The following is a 17452-nucleotide window of genomic DNA, read 5'->3' as shown; positions in this document are numbered from 1 at the left end:
TGACCTTGGCACCAAAAGTGGAAGTGTCCCGATAAAATTTGCAGATGACACAAAGTTGGGAGCTATTGCCAATTCAGAAAAGGATCGGGATATCATACAGGAAGATCTGGATGATCTTGTAAATTGGAGTGATAGCAATAGGATGAAATTTAATAGTGAGAAGTGTAAGGTTATGCATTTAGGGATTAATAACAAGAATTTTAGTTATAAGCTGGGGTCACATCAGTTGGAAGTAACGGAGGAGGAGAAGGACCTTGGAGTCCTGGTTGATTATAGGATGACTATGAGACGCCATTGTGACATGGCCGTGAAAAAGGCTAATACGGTCTTGGGATGCATTAGGCGAGGTATTTCCAGTAGAGATAAGGAGGTGTTAGTGCCATTATACAAGGCATTGGTGAGACCCCATTTGGAATACTGTGTGCAGTTCTGGTCTCCCATGTTTAAGAAGGATGAATTCAAACTGGAACAGGTACAAAGAAGGGCCACTAGGATGATCCGAGGAATGGAAAACCTGTCTTATGAAAGGAGACTCAAGGAGCTTGGCTTGTTTACCTTAACCAAAAGAAGGCTGAGGGGGGACATGGTTGCTCTCTTTAAATATATTAGAGGGATAAATACCAGGGAGGGAGAGGAATTATTTAAGCTTAATACCAATGTGGACACAAGAACAAATGGATATAAGCTGGCTAGTCAGAAGTTTAGACTTGAGATTAGACGAAGGTTTCTAACCATCAGAGGAGTGAGGTTCTGGAACGGCCTTCCAAGGGAAGTAGTGGGGGCAAAAGATCTAGCTGGCTTCAAGATTAAACTAGATGGGTTTATGAAGGGGATGGTTTGATGAGATAACAGGATCTTGGTAACTAATTGACCATTCATTATCAGAGGTAAATAGGTCAATGGAGGGATGATAGGAGTTACTAGAGAGAACTTTCTGGGTGTCTGGCTGGTGAGTCTTGCCCACATGCTCAGGGTTTAGCTGGTCGCCATATCTGGGGTGGGGAAGGAATTTTCCTCCAGGGCAGATTGGCAGAGACCCTGGAGGTTTTTCGCCTTCCTCTGTAGCATGGGGCACAGATCATAGCCCGGTTTCAACAGCTGCTACTACCGTGGGGTTTTCCACCTGCTCACCTGGTGATTCGGCACCTACCCTAACCCCACCCCCCAGTCCCTCACCCCAGGTGCCCTCCCTAACCCCGCCCCCCCAGTCCCTCGCCCCCGGGCGCCCTCCCTAACCCCGCCCCCCCAGTCCCTCGCCCGCGGGCGCCCTCCCTAACCCCGCCCCACAGTCCCTCGCCCGCGGGCGCCCTCCCTAACCCCGCCCCACAGTCCCTCGCCCGCGGGCGCCCTCCCTAACCCCGCCCCCCAGTCCCTCGCCCCCGGGCGCCCTCCCTAACCCCGCCCCCCAGTCCCTTACCCCGGGCGCCCTCCCGCACCCCCCCTAGACCCCACACTCCCTCCACAGAAAAGTGCAGCCCTTGACCACTTACCAAAACCTTGGAGTAGCCCCCCACCAAAGGTTATTGCCCACCCCGCTCTAGACAGTAATGACAGACACCCATTAAACCGCCCAGCGTCCCTTGCGGCCAGGGCAGGGCTGCTCCCCACATGACAGTCCCTAGAGTCTGGCCCATGCCAGAGAAGGGGCCTAGCACCCTCACGAGGCAGGAGATCAGTGTGGACGGCACCCAAACCGAAAGCTCTTTGCATTTCCCCGCCCAGCCGTGGGCCTCGCCCTGGCTCCAAGCTGGGGGACCTGGGCCTGCAGCTCCTCGGACGGAGATACCGGAGAGGTCCGTGCTTGGCTGTCCGGAGCTAAGCAGCCGGGTGCTCAGTGCCTGGACCCAGTCACCTCACCTCCGTCCTGGGGGCGCCTGGCCCGGCACAGGCACCTCAGCCCCAAGCCCCGGTCTCCGTGCTTTCAGGGCAGTGCCCAGACCTGAACGGGGCATTCCAGGCGCAGCCACACGAGTGCTGGGTGGGGAGGGCGCGATGGGTCCCCGGCCTCGGTCCCCCCTCCCCGGCCAGACCCCCCAAAGCAAAGACGGTACCTTGGTGGGGGAGGGGGCGCAGGGAGCCACCGGCGAGGTCAGGGAAGGCGTCGGGATGACGGGCGCCGCCAGAGGCGTCTGGGCAGGGGTGCTGGGCTCGCTGCTGCTCATCTCGCCCCCCGAGGCGGATGCCGAGCCGGAGGGCCCAGCCGTGCCGCTGGATGCTGCGGAGGTGGGCGTCCGAGCAGGCTGCAAAACAACACGGCCGGGGGAGTCAGACTAGCGCTTGCTTGGGGCAGGCTCTGCCGCCCCTCGCCTCCGTCTCCCTTGGCCTCCGGGTGACTCAAGCAACCCCTCCCCGGCCCGGGCGGGTCCAGCCCCGGTGAACCCAGCAGGGCGATTCCTGCAGACCCAGTGGCACAGGCTATACCCGCCAGGGCCCGGGCTGGGCACGAGAACACAGCCCCCACGCACACCTGGGACCTTCCGGCAGGGCGATGGAGCCAGGGGCGAGGCCCAGCTGTAGCCACGCACTGCCTGGGGAAGGGGCTGCCACGTGGCCGGCAGAGCCCACTTGGCTCCGGCCAGAGGGGACGGGCAGCGCCGGCGGTAGCCCTGCTAGCGGGAGGCTCAGACCCAACGGCCTGAGCTCTGGGGGGCGGGGGGGGGGTGTAGGGGAAGGGAGCTTTGGCCCCAGGGGAACACACGGGTGAGAGCGGGGCTCTTCCGCCCGGCAGAGGGGCTGGGAAGCCAGAGCACAGAGGAGCGGCCCTGCGGCGTGCAGGCGCTCAGACTAGGCGAGGGCAATGGGCCAATGCTGGGGAAGCCCAGGGCAGCTCCCCGGGCCACGCTACATGAAGGGGGGGGGTTGCTATCATCTGGCAACGGTCACACAGAGACACGAGGGAGCGAGAAGCGCGCCTGCCCCTGGACAAACCCGGCAAGCCGCCCAGGCGGGGCCAGCCACACAGCTCCGCACAGCCCCGCCTGGCACACCGAGCGAGGGCCACAGGCCCCGGGCGGCCCCTGTAAGTCCTGCTGGGGTGCACACAGCTGGCCCAGGCCCAGGGAGATGAACTGGGCGGTGCCGTCGATCGGTCCCCTCGGCGGGCAGGGCAATTCCCCGCCCATGCGCACTGTGCTTGCTGCCCGCTCTCTGGCACAGGCGCTGGCGGTCGCGGCTCACTCTGGACCGCCAGACGCTATTGGCCCGTGTGACCGCAAGTTCTCCACGCCAGCCCATCAGAGCATCCTCGGCGTGGCTCCCGCAGCCGGGGGGTGATCCACACGGGCAGCCTCTTGCCGGGGGCACCGGCTCCCCAGCCACCCTAGACGCCCAGTCCCACGGGGACCCCAGCAGCCGCCCCTCCCTTGCGCCCCTCCACCGCAGCAGCGATCCGCCCGGGCCACAGCCTGCCACGGGCAGGGTACCCAGGGACTTTTCACGTTACTGGATTTTGAGGGGAGCAGCCAGATCACTTCTGCACTCGGGGGGTGTTGGCCCCAGAAGTGGTACAAAGGGGCCATGTGAAGTGTCGAATAGAAGCTTACTGTCTGCCGATTCTGTATGTGCTATTCATGTGATTGTATAATGTCTGTGTGTGACGTCATAAGCATGGACTTTGTGAGAGTGCTGAATGTTTCTCTGTATGTGGTTGAGCCATGGGCACAGCTCAGTCTATGGACATGCTAATCAGCAAGGCCCTGTGGAACAATAGCCCTCTACAGCCCAAGGACACACCTCAAGAATGAGGCCTGACACCTAAGGGCTACCAGCAGGGCACACAGGGATAGGCCGCTGGCCAGGTGACCTGCTGCAGCCAAGAAGAGACCAGGAAGGAGGGATAAAGATGCCATGTGGTGGACTCCATCTTGGTCTTCGGCTCAGCACTTCATCCCAGAGGCAGCAGTGCAGGGATCGAAGAGCCGGGAAGACCTGTGAACCCATCCTGGCATAGGATGTGCACCAAGGACTTTTAAGCCAGCAGCTGTAACATCTCTGCTAGAGCCTGCATCAAGAGCTGGGCGATTCGATGCATGTAACGTATTCTCCTTAACAACCTTACTCTCCTGCTTTTCTTTATTGTAGTAATAAACCTTTAGATGTTGGATGCTAAAGGATTGGCCCAGCGTGATTTGTGGGTAAGGTCCAGAGGGTAAATTGACCAGGGATCTGTGGCTGGTTTCTTGGAACCGGACAGAACTTGTTCGGGGTAGGTGGGATTGGGTGCTAGGACCCCCCACCTGTGTATGAGGCCCGGTGCCATCTGGGGCACGGATATTGCTGGGGTGTCGGAGGGGTTTTGCTCGCGAGGCTTCAGGCAGGCAGCTGAAGCGCTCGGTGGGACTGGTGTGTGGCCTGGTTGGGAAACTCTCCAGTCTGGGGGCTATAGAGAGCCCCGAATTTGAGCAATTCACCCTCAGCGGTGCCCAGACCCGGCCTGGTCCGTCACAGGGACCTCTCTAGATCCCGGAGGCCCAGGGCTACTCCTTGGCATCTAGGGAAGGACCCTTGGAGGGGCAGTGACGGTCTCCAGTGGATTGACTTTGGGGGGCTGGGGCTGCAGTCTGTGGCACTGGCTGGACTGTCGGCTCCTGAAAGCAGAAGCCAGCTGGTGGGACCCCAGGGTGCCCTAGGACCACGGGGGTAACTGCCACAAGGACAAACGCTGTTGAGAGGCACGGCCCAAGGTTTTTGTATTGGCAGAGCGCTGGACGGGGCCTCCAGGTGGAGCAACCTTCTAGAAACTGAGGTGAACGAACATCTTCCTCACCCGTGAGCTCAGCCCGCAGCAGAGCCCACCGCCCAGGGACCACTGCGACCGGGCAGGGAGACGCGGGGGGCAGCAGCTTTCACTGGCACCTCGCCTTGGCGAAAGAAAGCACCGTGGAGCCCCCCGGACCCTCCAGCTGGCCACAGACGAGCTCCACTCCCCAGACCCTCGGAGCCCCCCGGACCCTCCAGCTGGCCACAGACGAGCTCCGCTCCCCAGACCCTCGGAGCCCCCCGGACCCTCCAGCTGGCCACAGACGCACTCCGCTTCCCAGACCCTCGGAGCCCCCCGGACCCTCCAGCTGGCCACAGACGCGCTCCGCCCCCCAGACTCCCCAGACCCTCCGGCCGGCCAGAGATGAGCTCCGCCTCGCGTACGCTTGTCCTCTGACCCATAGAAGTCAGTCCAGTGCAAGATATTCCCTCCCCCACCCCATCTCTCCCATGGCTGGGCCCAGCCCGGCCCCCCGCCCTGCGAGGAGCGGGCTGTCGCACAACAGCTCTGGGCAGTGCCAGCCAAAGCCCCGGGTCACTCGACTAGAGGCTGGTGGAGATGACGCCAGGTCGCCCCTTGCAGCGGAGAACCGGCCCGAGGGCCGAGATTGGCTCGGGGCTGGCCCGAGCGGCGCGCCGGTGGCAAGTGGCAATCCGAGCCCCGAGGCGGGACACTCCACCGCACCCATCCGGGCGAGCGGAGGACTAGCCGGGCCCCCCGGAGGCGGCTGCCCCAGGCTGCACTCCGGGCAGGGGGGCTGCCGGACACAGATCCGCGAACGGAGCCCGAGCAATGCCCACTGGCCACGGGCTGGCTCTCACCTTGGCCCGCCGGGCGGTGGTCTGGAGGGCAGCGGGAGCAGAGGCAGAGAAGCATTCACACAGAGGAGACAGGAACAGACACACAGACAGCAGCGGCAGCAGCAGATGCAGCAAAGAAGGAAGGAAAGGAAACAGAGACATTGCCGCTGTTAGTGCGCGTCGCATCAGGCTGGCCCGTCCCATGCCCGAGGCGGCTCACCTCGCCCCAGCCAGAGGCTCTGCCTCGGCCACTGTCCCGCTGCTCCCCGCCAGCCATGCGCGGGATACGTCTGACAAGCCCCGAGGCAGAGGACGCGCACCGCCAGTGGACAGAACCCCTCGCCACAGCGCTCTGCTGAGCAGCCGGCCGGCCCTGCTGACGGGGAGCGCCGGCCCTGGCCTCCCCCGGCTTGAACAGGCAAATGCAGGGCTGCAAATAATCCTCCGGCACGAGCCAAGGGGCCTGGCGCTGGGCCAGTGGGATGTCCTGCTGTCTCTGGGCCCCCACACCCTGATCCATCCCGTGGCGGACAGAGCCCTGGGAAGGGCGTGGCGTGGGGGCCAGCTTAGCCGGAGGAGCCCCCCGCCGAATGAGTGTCGCACTGCCCAGGGCTCTCCGCGTCCGGAGCCTGGATTTCACTCCGGGGGGGGCTGCTGGCTGCCCAGAGAACAGCAGGCCCAAGCGGGCTCTGCTCCCAGCGTTACTGCCACAGGTGCTGCAGTTTGGGAACCTTCATCTCCAGCAGAGGCCTCCGAGGCAGCAAGTTCATTTCCGTTGGGCACCAAGCCCCGTCGCCCAGCGAAGGGCAGCTGAGGCTAGTGTGCGGCCCTCCGTCTCCGCGGGCTGCAAGGCCGGTCGCAGCCCAGACGCTCTGCGGGAGGGGAGTTCTGCTCACTGCGCTTGGAGGGGGCGCCACTCGGCGGCGGCGCCCGGCTCGCCTGCACCGCAGCTCTGCGTGGGTCACTAGTAACACTGGGAGGCAGCCCTGCCATGGACACCAGTCAAACGCTCTTGCAGGCCACAGGCTGCCCACGGCGGCGTGGCTGGTGGCTGTTCAGCCCCACACCCGTCTCACAAATCTCACATGTGGATACAACCAAGTAGCAACATTCCACCCCGAGCGTCTCCGGGCGGGGCGACTGCAGCCCAGGACTGTCCCGTCACACTGGGTCGCTGGCGCAGGGAGTCGGGGGGCATGCAGTTCCCCATCCTTGGGCTCCTGGGACAAGGAGAGCCACACCTCCCGTCTCCCCCAGAGGCCTTTCACGCTTGGCTGTCCTCTCCCATCAGAGCAGGCTTGGGGACCTGCAGCCCCCGGCTGGCCCGGATCCAGCCCCCCACTATCCCGCTGTGGGGCTGGTGCACACAAATCTACTTGCCTGGGGGTCAGCAGCCCCGCCCCAGAAAAGGTTCCCTCCCCGCCCCAGCATTAAACGGTCACATGCCGCCAGGCAGCCTGATGGTCAGCAGGGCCACAGCAGGCCACGCGAGGCCCAGCCCCCGCACTCTACCCCCACCGGCTGGCAAGAGGAAGGCGGCTGCCAGGAGCACAGCCATGGCCAGCGTACGGCCTGCCCGCGAGCCAGGCACGGCTCCCCACGCGTACCGGGGCGAGGGGCTCGTGTGCAGAGGACTCTGGTAAGCGAGGGGTCCGAGTCTCATTCCTGGTCACCGTGTGACCTGCACAGAACAATCCGGTGACACCCCCTGGAACGCAGGCCCCTTCTGGCACCTGGCCTGCGGCTGAGCCACTTTGCTCCCAATTCGCCCTGGAGGGTGGAACTCTGGCTGGCTGCTCCGCCGAAGGGAGAGGTGTGCGCCCTCCAGAGCACGCTCCTGCTCCACAGCCCACTCATCCGGGGAGTCTGGCGGGGAGGGCAGGATGCGAGGGCGTCCAGAGTCCTTCAAACGTCCACAAGAAACCTCCTGCTGCAGAACGCCTGAGAACCCGACGCACTGTCCGCTGCCGCCGGGGACGCCGACGTACCGTCCACCACACGAGTGACCCGGAGCCTGGGCTTCGCAGCTAGTCTTGTCCGCTGCCTCGTAGCGGAGGCAGCAAGGAGGGAGGAGCAGGAGCTAGTGCCGGAGGGAGCTGGTTTAAAAGCTGGTTCTGCCCAGCACTGTCTCCGTGATACCACCCCCCTGGCCCCTCACTTGGTGCGGCTATCAGAGGCAGAAGCGGGGGGGGGGGGGGAGGGGCGCCCCACAGGGACAGCCCCGGTCTGTGGGGCGCTCAGACCCCCCGGACAGGGGCTGCTGCCACCTTGTGCTGCTGACTCTGTATCAGAGGTACCAGCGCGGGGCCGGGCAGCCAGCCGCGAGGGGAGCTGGTTTTGAAACTGGTTGCCCTCGCAGACTGGCGCCCCTGCCATCCCGCGCTGCTGCCTCTGAGGCAGGGGGCTCCTCGGGGTGGGGCCAGCCCCGCCCCCAGGGGCTACCGATCACTGTGCAACTGCTAAGATTTCACGTGGTGACCCGACAGCACTGACCCGCCCTGGAGGAGGAGGGGAGGGGAGCTGTAGAGGAGCTTCCGTCAAGCAGCCCTGCTCCCTCCCCAGGGGTTAGCAATCCGGGCACGCTGAGCCATCTCGCTCCCTGCCAAGCCCAGCACAGCGAAGAGGAACTCCCCAAAGTCTCTACTTGCTTCGAACACGGCCCCCGGCCCACTTTGGACGGCGAGTCCCAGCCAGCCGGGGCACGCTAGCTGAACGGGCTCTGGCTGACACGAGGCTGTGAGCAGGACTTCTTGGTCCTTGACACTAATCAGTAGCCAGCGGCTGGAATATTTTACACTGGCAACCAACTTTGCTCATTGAAAAATACGTTCGTGCTGCTTGCTCTGCTGGCTTCACGCTGCCGATCCACAGCCGCAGGGGTTGCCGAATCCCTCGGCTCCAGCAGCCAGGGGCCCGGAGGAGGGGAGCCGCTCGCCTCCAGCCTGCCCCCAGGAGCGCCGGCGCGACTCGGTCCGCCAGTCCCACTTGGAATCCTGGGCGGTGTCTCCGGGGCCAGCTCGGCCTAGTTCGATGCCAAGGTCGGCCGTTCGGTTCCGCCCGCCTGCCCGGATTTGTGCCGAGGCTACAGCCGAGGCGCCGGCCCCAGGCACAGCTCACTTGCAGATGCCGGTCCTAACCGTGGGTCGCTGGCCTCCCAGGCATGAAGCGACGTCCCGATGCTGCCTGGGTGGGGGTGGGGGTGGCCCTGCAGAACACTGCTCCATTCTTCTCACGACCGTTCCGGCCGCAGCTCCCTCGCCCGAGCGCCAGCCCAGCCCGCAACCACCGGGCTGCTATTTTTAGCGCAGGAGGGCGAGTACCTGGGCTGGGAGTCTTGCGCCAGGCTGCAGCGCAGACATCTCCTGGGGGGTCGAAGGAGCAGAGCCAACTAGGTCTGGGCGCCTCCAGCCAGTCGAGTGCCCCGGGAGTGCGGGGGGAAGGGCGGCTCGGTATGGCCACGAACAGAGAGGAGGTGGCACTCCAGGAGACACAGTCATTGCTAGGAAAGCGCCGGGCAGCCTGTCCTACAGCTCGCTGGAGTCCAGTTCCAGCCCAGCGCAGACCTTGGAGACGGCTCGAGATCCTGGCGCTCGCGGGAGCATCCGGCCGCCAGCGGCCCTGAGCGCGCCTGCGTCATGCGCATGAGCCTCCAGGCCACGTTCAACAGCAAGAGAGGCGCCGGGGACCCCCCAGAGAAGCTCCCACGCTGGGCAAACCTCACTGGCAGCAGACGTGAGGAGAGCCGCCGGCTAGCTACCAACGGCCGGAAGAGCACTCCCAGCGCACGAGGGAAGGAGCAGCTCCCAGGCTCCTGGTCCCAGGCCCCACCATTCCCCCGGGAGCAGGCTGGCCGCGCTGTGGGCCAGGAGAGCAGGGCTGCAGGCTGGCAGCGGTGGGGGTGCTGCACCATTCTCTGGGCACTAAGAGCGGCAGGCGTGGCCGAGTTATCCCAGCACACAGTGGGGGGCTCCGGGCTGGAACTGGTTCGTGGCCCCACACTGCGAGGAGCCCTGCTGGCACAGGGATCGCAGGACACGAGCCCTCCGGGAGGGCAGCGCCTGGGCCAGAGCCCAGCCCAGGTTCCACGTACATGCTGCGTGACCCCAGGCTGCCCCATTCTCCCGTCACACGAGCTCAGGGCCCCCTCGCTGGCTCTGCGTGGCAGCCTCACGCTCTGGGCAGTGCCGAGACCTTACAGCCCCCGTCAGCGGCCCGTGGCCCCGGTGCAGAGCCCGCGCACTGGCGCAGAAGCAGCTCACTGCAGAGCAACCGCACGAGAGAAGTTGTGATACAGGGAAACTGCACGTCAACCCAGTAGCGAGGGAAGACCCCAGCTCCCCGGCTGCCGTGCAAGCTGGCCCTGGCCCCTGTGCAATCACTAGGGACGGAGCAGCATGAGCCTTGGCTCCCGCCTGTCCGCAGGAGCGGCACGGATTTAGTGTGTGGAAGGGATTAAAAAGGGCTGTTACGTTAATCGCCACAGTGCAGTGGGGCCTCTCCCTCACGTCAGCTTAAGGCTCCATCCGCCAGGTGCAGTTACTGGAAGAAAACACCTTCTGTCTGCTGCAGCCAAAGCTCTCCGAGTGGCAGGGAGCGCCGTCCACAGGCTTCCGGGCCATTTCTGGTTTTCACCGATTTCTAGCAGACCAGGCGTAAAGCCTCCTAGTGCCCGTTAGAGCAGGAACCGGACATCCCGGTTACGCACACACGTAAGGCCACCCAGAGACCAAACATCCACACTGTACCCTACAGAAACTATAGAAAATCCTCGTTTCCATCCTCATTTGAAATTGGTAAAGCACAGGTGAAAAGCAGCAAGGCAGTCAGCCCGCACGGCTCGGGAGGGACACACAAACTATTATTAGCATGCAAGGGGAACGCCAGACCCCTGCCCTCTGATTTGCGAGCAGAGGCACTGCATGCAACACAAGCAGCTGGCTGCCAGGTGAAATGGAAACAGGACGGGAACACAAACTCCAAAGACTAGACACTCGATTCCACTGCATCCACCCGCCCTGCCCCCCAGACACCTCGAAACCGAGTGGGAGACTCGGCATGACAGCTCTGCAGTCGTCACACACACACAAAAGCAACCAAAACCGTTGGGAAGCAGCGTTAACAACAGTCACGTGGCTACCGCGGATTGTACCTTCCGTGCTGCCGGGGCCTGCCTCATCATTGCGGAAAAGACAGAGGAGAGGCAGAGAGAGAGAGAGGCAGAGAGAGAGCGTTAAACATTCAATCACAACAATGCAGCTCCCTGCGACGAGTCTCTCATGCAGTCTGCCCAGCAGCACTTGCAAATGGCTGCAGCTTTTCCTTTCCTCTGCCAGCGGGACCCCGAGAATCCAGCCCCGCTTCTCCGGGAGCCCAGGACACCGCTGGTTAGCAGGACTCCGGGGCGCTGGGGCGCGGGGCCATCCTCGCCACACTCCCTTCTCCCACCGCCGCCCCGGCGCCTCATTACATCATCACTTCTGGATCTCCCCTCCCCTCGCCGAGGTCCTCGCGGCCCTTGGAGCCAGGCACAGCACCAGGGACGGAGCCGACGCTTTTCTTCCACAGGGAGGAGGGATGCACAGGGAGGCCCGTGCGCCTCCGTAGCCTAGCAACGCCTTAGGCTCAGCTGTCTCACTGGCTAATTGGAACACTTCTTCATCCCTCCTCCGGCCGCCACGCATGCACGCAGAGCCCCTGCAAATCCCTTCCCAGCCAGCCAGCCAGCCAGCCAGCCGGCCCGGGCGCCACCGGAGCCTAACGCGCTGCTTCCAGGGGCGGGCGCGCTGGCTTCTGCCAGCCCGGACACGGCAGGGCCGCCTCTGCCTCCTGCCGCTGAGAGGTCAATGGCCCCCCCACAAGTCCTCCCCAGCTCCCACCGCCCATCTCCTGCCGCTCCCACGGTCCCAGCTCCCCCCTCCCATCTCCTATGACCCCAGCCCCCCCACTCGTCCTCCCCCGCTCGTCCTCCCCATCTCCCACCGCTCCCACGCCCCCCCCAATCTCCCTTGGTCCCAGCCCCCCTGCTCGTTCTCTCCCCCGAGGGCGCATATGCACACAGGAAATCTGCAGCACTGAGGGTTGGGTTGCAAAGGTTAATGCAGCTGAATCTCTGTGCCCCCAAAGCAAACCCGGAGTGAAGCCCACACCAGAGACCCATCCCCTCAGGGCGCCGCCTGCCTGGAGAGTCTGCCCCCAAAAGGCCACCTGTCCCGCCCCGGTGGGCACCGCAGCGAAGCAGACACCTGGGCAGTAAAACAAGGGGAATGCCTGTGGCCTTGTCGGCCATTCCAGGCTCACACCACCCCCAGGCGGGGGCTGAGAACAGAGGCAAAGCCCTCTTCCATGCTGCAACATGGCAACTTGAAAGCTGCGGCAGCCCCGAAAATCTAGGTTACGATTTCAGGCCAAGCCCAGTTCTGTCCACTCATCCCCCGCTCCCCGTGATAACAGCCTTCCCCATCAGGCCAGAGCCCCTGCGAGTCCCAGCCTGTACGAGGACCTGGGGGGGCTATTTCTGAGCTGTATCTCGCAAGGACACTCGTTCCCACAGACTGAGCGAGCGAGCGAGCCAGCCAGCACCCTGCGCCTGCGTTCGGAGGAGGCAAACTGGCCCGCAGAGCAGGACAAGCTGTTGGTATCTCACCCTGGAGCCGGAAGGTGCAGGAGGTTGGGATGACACAGGGCTGGCCTTACCCTGAGGCGAATGCCCAGGTGCCAGACCGGGGGGCACTAGGGCCCAGGGTGTAGAACACTGTCGCTGCTGGGGCCTGTGTAGGTGGCTGAGCAGCCCCGTGGGGAGTGGACCAGGAAGGAGGCAGAATCGAGACCTTGCAAAGTGCTGGCCCAAGCCAGAGGACATTTGAGCTCCCCGCCTCAGATGCCAAAATATTATGGGCCGGCCCTGGGCTGCCGAGAGCCAGTGGGGAGCTGCGGCCGGCCGCTGGAGAGTGGTGAAAGAAGAGAGCGCCGGTGCCGACCGGAGGGGCTCCGGTTTTACAGGGCGACGTTCTCCAGATATGCTTGTGGAAGTCACAGCTCTGGGAATTTCTGACCTTACGTCACTTTAAGTTGGGAAAGTGACCCTTGTCCAGCACCTCCCGACAGGCGCCCTCAATTCCAGGCAGAGGCTCTGCCGGCACGTGCATTCTTCCAGGGTGGGTCAGTCACTTCAGGAACACGGGACGTTCTCCTCTGTGCCGGAGAGCGCGCTGGAGTCATCTCGTGGCCAGCAGACACGCTTGGGGGAAGATCCAGTTGGAGAGGGAGGGAGGAAACAGATTTTCAAAGGAAAACAGGCTGAACACGGAGCTTTGAATGGGATGCCGGAACGGCTGGGAACACGCAGGTAGCGGAGTCGCGGTTCCAAAAGCAGGCTGTGAATGCGTTAACACACCAACTGCCTGGATGTGACAATCCACTACTGCAGCATCTGGGCCTGCCAGCCCGTCAGCACAGAGTCCCTGCGCGGGACAGGAACCGTAAGAGCTGCGCCTGCAAAGTGCAATTGCAGCAGTCCTGGCACCGGGCTGCTGTGCCCGTAAGCTACAGGAAAGACCTGTATGATCCGGCATTCACTGCACCTGCTTTGGAGGCCTGGGGCACCGCGGGGGGAAGAGCTATTGGGGCACACGCTTTACCACGGCGGTGGAAGCCTCTTGGTCTCTCCGGGGCCCAGGACTCCTGGCTGGTTTTGTAGCCACAGAGCAGCCCGGCTCCCCGCAGGCAGTGTGCAAGAGCAAAGGGTGTCGGTGTCCCACTCACTTTGACAGCGCCCCTGGAAACGAGACCGGGGCAAGCTCCCGGGCTTTGCTGTTGGCAGCCTGGAGACAGATTTTTAGTTCCGTCACAGCTCCCCCCAGCCAGGCCCAGGCCAAGGAGCCAGCAGGTAACCGTGTGAACTCGAGAGGGCAAGTGTCACCACGGCACCGTGTCTTTCCCAGGGGCTGTAACATTCCCATCTCAAGGCCTGACTCCTAACTGTGTTACCTTCCAGAGGGAAAACATTCTCTGGGGAGCATCTGTCTATTTAGCAATAACCCAGCTCCTCCTCCGGCCTGGCCATGCCAAAAGCTCTGTGAGCGGAACAGCACACCTGTGGCCCCAAGCAGCCCATCCCCCACATGAACTGGGCGAGGATTTCAAAGCACGAGCAAGTGCTCTGGGCTCAGCTTCCCGACACCGTTCAGGGGCCGAACACAGGGCTCTTCGCCTTCTGTCAAGAGAAGACCCGTAGCAAATGTCAGCGGGACGGGGGTGCCTTTAGAAATCTCAGGCGACGTGGGTCCCCCGGGACCCAGGGTTGAAAAGCACTGGCTGGAGGAAAAAGCAGCCGATTCTGTGTGGTGTGCTGGTACGCTAAGAATATAGCGCCGAGCGAGGCCAGTGGGACAGCGGCGGAAGCGACGGCTCACCCCCGCGCAGCCCCCTTGCTGGGGCGCTTCATTTAGGAAGGAACAATCAGTTCCATACATACAAGATGGGAAGCGACTGTCTAGGAAGGAGCATGGCGGAAAGGGATCTAGGGGTCATAGTGGACCACAAGTTGAATATGAGTCAACAGTGTGATGCTGTTGCAAAAAATGCAAATATGATTCTAGGTTGTATCAACAGGTGTGTTAGCAAAAGTCGTGAAGTCATTCTGCCGCTCTACTCTGCACTAGTTAGGCCTCAGCTGGAGTACTGTGTCCAGTTCTGGGCGCCACATTTCAAGAAAGATGTGGAGAAATTGGAAAGGGTACAGAGAAGAGCGACAAGAATGATTAAAGGTCTAGAGAACATGACCTATGAAGCCAGGCTTCATGAACTGAGCTTGTTTAGTTTGGAAAAAAGAAGATTAAGGGGGGCCATGATAGCGGTTTTCAAATATCTAAAAGGGTGTCACAAGGAGGAAGGCGAAAATTTGTTCCTCTTGGTTTCTGAGGACAGGACAAGGAGTAATGGGCTTAAAGTGCAGCAGGGGAGGTTTAGATTGGACATTAGGAAAAAATTCCTAACTGTCAGGGTGGTCAAATATTGGAATAAATTGCCAAGGGAGGTGGTGGAATCTCCCTCTCTGGAGATATTTAAGAACAGGTTAGATAGACATCTGTCAGGGATGGTGTAGACGGCGCTTGGTCCTGCCTTGAGGGCGGGGGGCTGGACTCGATGACCTCTCGAGGTCCCTTCCAGTCCTATTATTCTATGATTCTATGATTGCTTCCGGCGGCAGGCAGGAAAGGCTGACACCGGGCAGGGTGCGGAGCCCAGGCAAAGCTTGCAGCCCTCAGGCCAGATTGGATCCGGCTCGGGCCGGGCCGGGCAAGCCGTGGCAGGGAGGCAGTGCGGCAGAGCAGGGCTGAAGTCGGAGGGGCAGGGCACGGAGAGGTTGCCGAGAACGCAGGCCCACGTGGCCACCTTTCTGCTACTAAGGAACAGGTGCAGAGCTGCCAGGCCAGGGACTGTGCTTCCACTGGGGGAGCCGCTGTGAGAGCCAAGATCCCTCAGGACTTGCTTTACCGGCAGGCCTACAGCAGAGGAGCCGCGGGGCAGTGTCGGGGCTGGGTTAGGCAGGCGCACGTGGAACGCGGCCACAGGTTCCAGCGGGGGATCGGCCATTCAAACATTCCCTCTAGCAGCATGGAAGACCTGGGACCCGTCCTGGCAACGCACAGCCCCAGACTATGGGGGACAGACGCGTTCCAGAGCCCGGTGCGCTGCGAGGCCCGTGCTCAGCGCCATGCACTTGGGGCTCGGGCTCGGCGTCTCAGCAGCCAGAGCGAGGGCGGCCATGGAGACACGGCCTGATGCGAGCCCTGGCGCGTAGCCCGGTGCGCAATGCTTCGGCGGCAGCAGGGTGCGGACGAGCCAGGAACAGCAGCAGCCTCGGTCGCGTCCCTTCCGGAGAGCGGCCGCAGCAGGGCTTCCCTGGCAAGACGAGGTCCTGCAGCGTCTCCGGACCAACACCAGAGTCTTTTTGGGCGTCCATCTCTCCAGAAGGCATCGTGCTTGTGTGGGGCCAGGCCAAGGCCAAACCCCTGGCTGCCTGGCCGTGGTAGGAGCGCTGGTCCCACCTAGACCTGCCTCGTGCTGTGGAACCAGCACTCGAAGGCCAGCACTCTCCCCGCAGCGCCTCCAGTCCATGAGATACGCCACCCCTTCGCTCTGCCGCAGGACGGAGGCTGGGAGACGCAGCTGGCAGCATGACCCTTCTGCGGGGAGGCACTCTGGCCCTTAGTTCGCCGGGTGACCCCACACAACTAAACCCCGCAGTTCTAGCGAGCTGTTTTCGTCCTGGCCAGGAGGCTGGACCCTGAGGGGCTGCACCTCACCATCAGCAGGTCCCCATCGCCGCAGGACCCAAAACGTAGAGACAGGCCTCCCGGAAAGCCCTCGGCCGCCTCATCCACCCAACGGGGGTCAACTGCCAGGCCCACGCGCAGCCCGGCCGGAGCCTGGCAGCAGGCAGTTCTTACGGCAGGGTCCCCGGAGGGCCCGATAAAGGTGCTACTGCCGCCCCGGGGCCCGACCCACCCCACCCAGCGTGCGCTGCAGCAGCGCTTGGGCTGAGCCTGGCTACGGAGAAAGGGGCTTCAACCGGGCTCAGCCGATCCACTTCTGGTGGCCGTGGGCGCCGGAGGCAGGGCTGTCAGGGAAAGCACTCAGCACATGGCTACGAGCAGCCGGCTCTGCGCCGTCGGGCAAGGCGGGGCTGCGGAGCTGTCCAGGCCCCACGGGCGGACTCCAGGTCTGGCTGGGACTCGCCCCACAGCTGTGGCAACAGAGCTGTGAGACAGCTCGGCAGCGACAAGCCCTTCCGCCTCAGGCCGGACCCCAGCCAGGCTGCCCAGAGCCAAAGGCCCTTGAGGGCGGGGGGCTGGACTCGATGACCTCTTGAGGTCCCTTCCAGTCCTATTATTCTATGATTATTCTATGAAAGGCGATGCCCACGTGCCAGCCTCTCCCGCCTCCGCTATTCCACGGGAAACGCAGCCCCACCACTGCCAGGGACTGGGGAGGGCTCGACAGGTGGGTTCCGTGGCGAATGTTTCAAACCCCCCGCTATGGCAGGGCACACTGAAGAGTCTGCCCCAAGAGCCAGCCGGGGGCAGGGGAGTCCAGACACTGCGCCCCGCGTACGAGCAGGGCCTGAGGTCTCTCTGCGGGTACCCACGGCCGCGCACGTGAGGGCAGGGACCGGCACGGCTGTGAACACGTGGCAGCTCTCCCCGGGGCCCACAGGCAGCCATCTGCGGCTCACGTGTGCAGGTGCAGATACCACCTCTGTGTCCTCGCAGGGCTCAGGAGCGCGTCCCCCGGAGCGGCTCTCAGAGCAGCATGACAGGCACGAGGCCCTCGCTCACACCAGCGGTGCCCTGGGACGGAACCTCTTCTCCTGAGCGGCACTCCTCCCGCTGGCACGGGCGGTGCCCAGTGTGCACAAGGGCGGCACAGCCGCTCAGGCACTGCCAGGGCCAAGAGCACACAGCCCAGAGACTGCTCCGATGGACTCCTCACTAGCGCGCTGCCGTGCAGGGATGCTGGAGAAAGAAGCTGGAGAAGAGCAACAACGCTGAAGGTGTCACGTTGCTGAATTGGAGGGAAGCAGCCAGATCGCTGCTGCACCCCTAGGTGGGGGTGTTGGCCCCAGAAATTGGTGTGGGGGGAGCCATGTGGGGTATTGAATGGGAGCTTATTGTTTGTTGATCTTATGTACACTATTTATGTGAGTGTATAATGTCTATGTGTGTAGGTAGGAATCTGTAATCTGTGTGGAAGCTGAATATTTCTGTGAATGTGGTTAAGCATGGCTATGGACAGGCTGAGTAGCAAAGCCCTGTGGAACAATGACTCTCAATAGGCTATGGACACACCCAAAGAATGGGGTTTGTCACCTGAGGGCAGCCAGCAGGGAACA

General features: G+C 62.8%; 1 protein-coding gene across 6 annotated transcripts in view; it reads right to left on the bottom strand.

The window, feature by feature from the left end:
* Window positions 1–17452, bottom strand: part of DCTN1 (dynactin subunit 1) — a 132299-nt gene that overhangs the window by 38250 nt on the left and 76597 nt on the right. For 4 of the 6 annotated variants that reach the window (XM_089777695.1, XM_089777696.1, XM_089777697.1 and 1 more), the window contains 2 exons: window positions 5581–5601; window positions 2052–2240 (listed from right to left, as the gene is read on the bottom strand). In XM_089777695.1, coding sequence (XP_089633821.1) covers window positions 2052–2240; window positions 5581–5601 — 210 coding nt within the window. Of the gene's footprint in view, window positions 1–2051; window positions 2241–5580; window positions 5602–10708; window positions 11053–17452 lie in introns of those variants that run through there. The other 2 variants (XM_089777698.1, XM_089777694.1) reach the window with 2 other exon arrangements.

Source organism: Pelodiscus sinensis, chromosome 4 (assembly GCF_052426305.1).
Source record: "Pelodiscus sinensis isolate ZL-2025 chromosome 4, ASM5242630v1, whole genome shotgun sequence".
In the NCBI taxonomy this organism is placed as follows: Eukaryota; Metazoa; Chordata; order Testudines; family Trionychidae; genus Pelodiscus; species Pelodiscus sinensis.
Note: the sequence above shows the minus strand (reverse complement) of the source record. Positions and strands in the feature narration are given on the sequence as shown.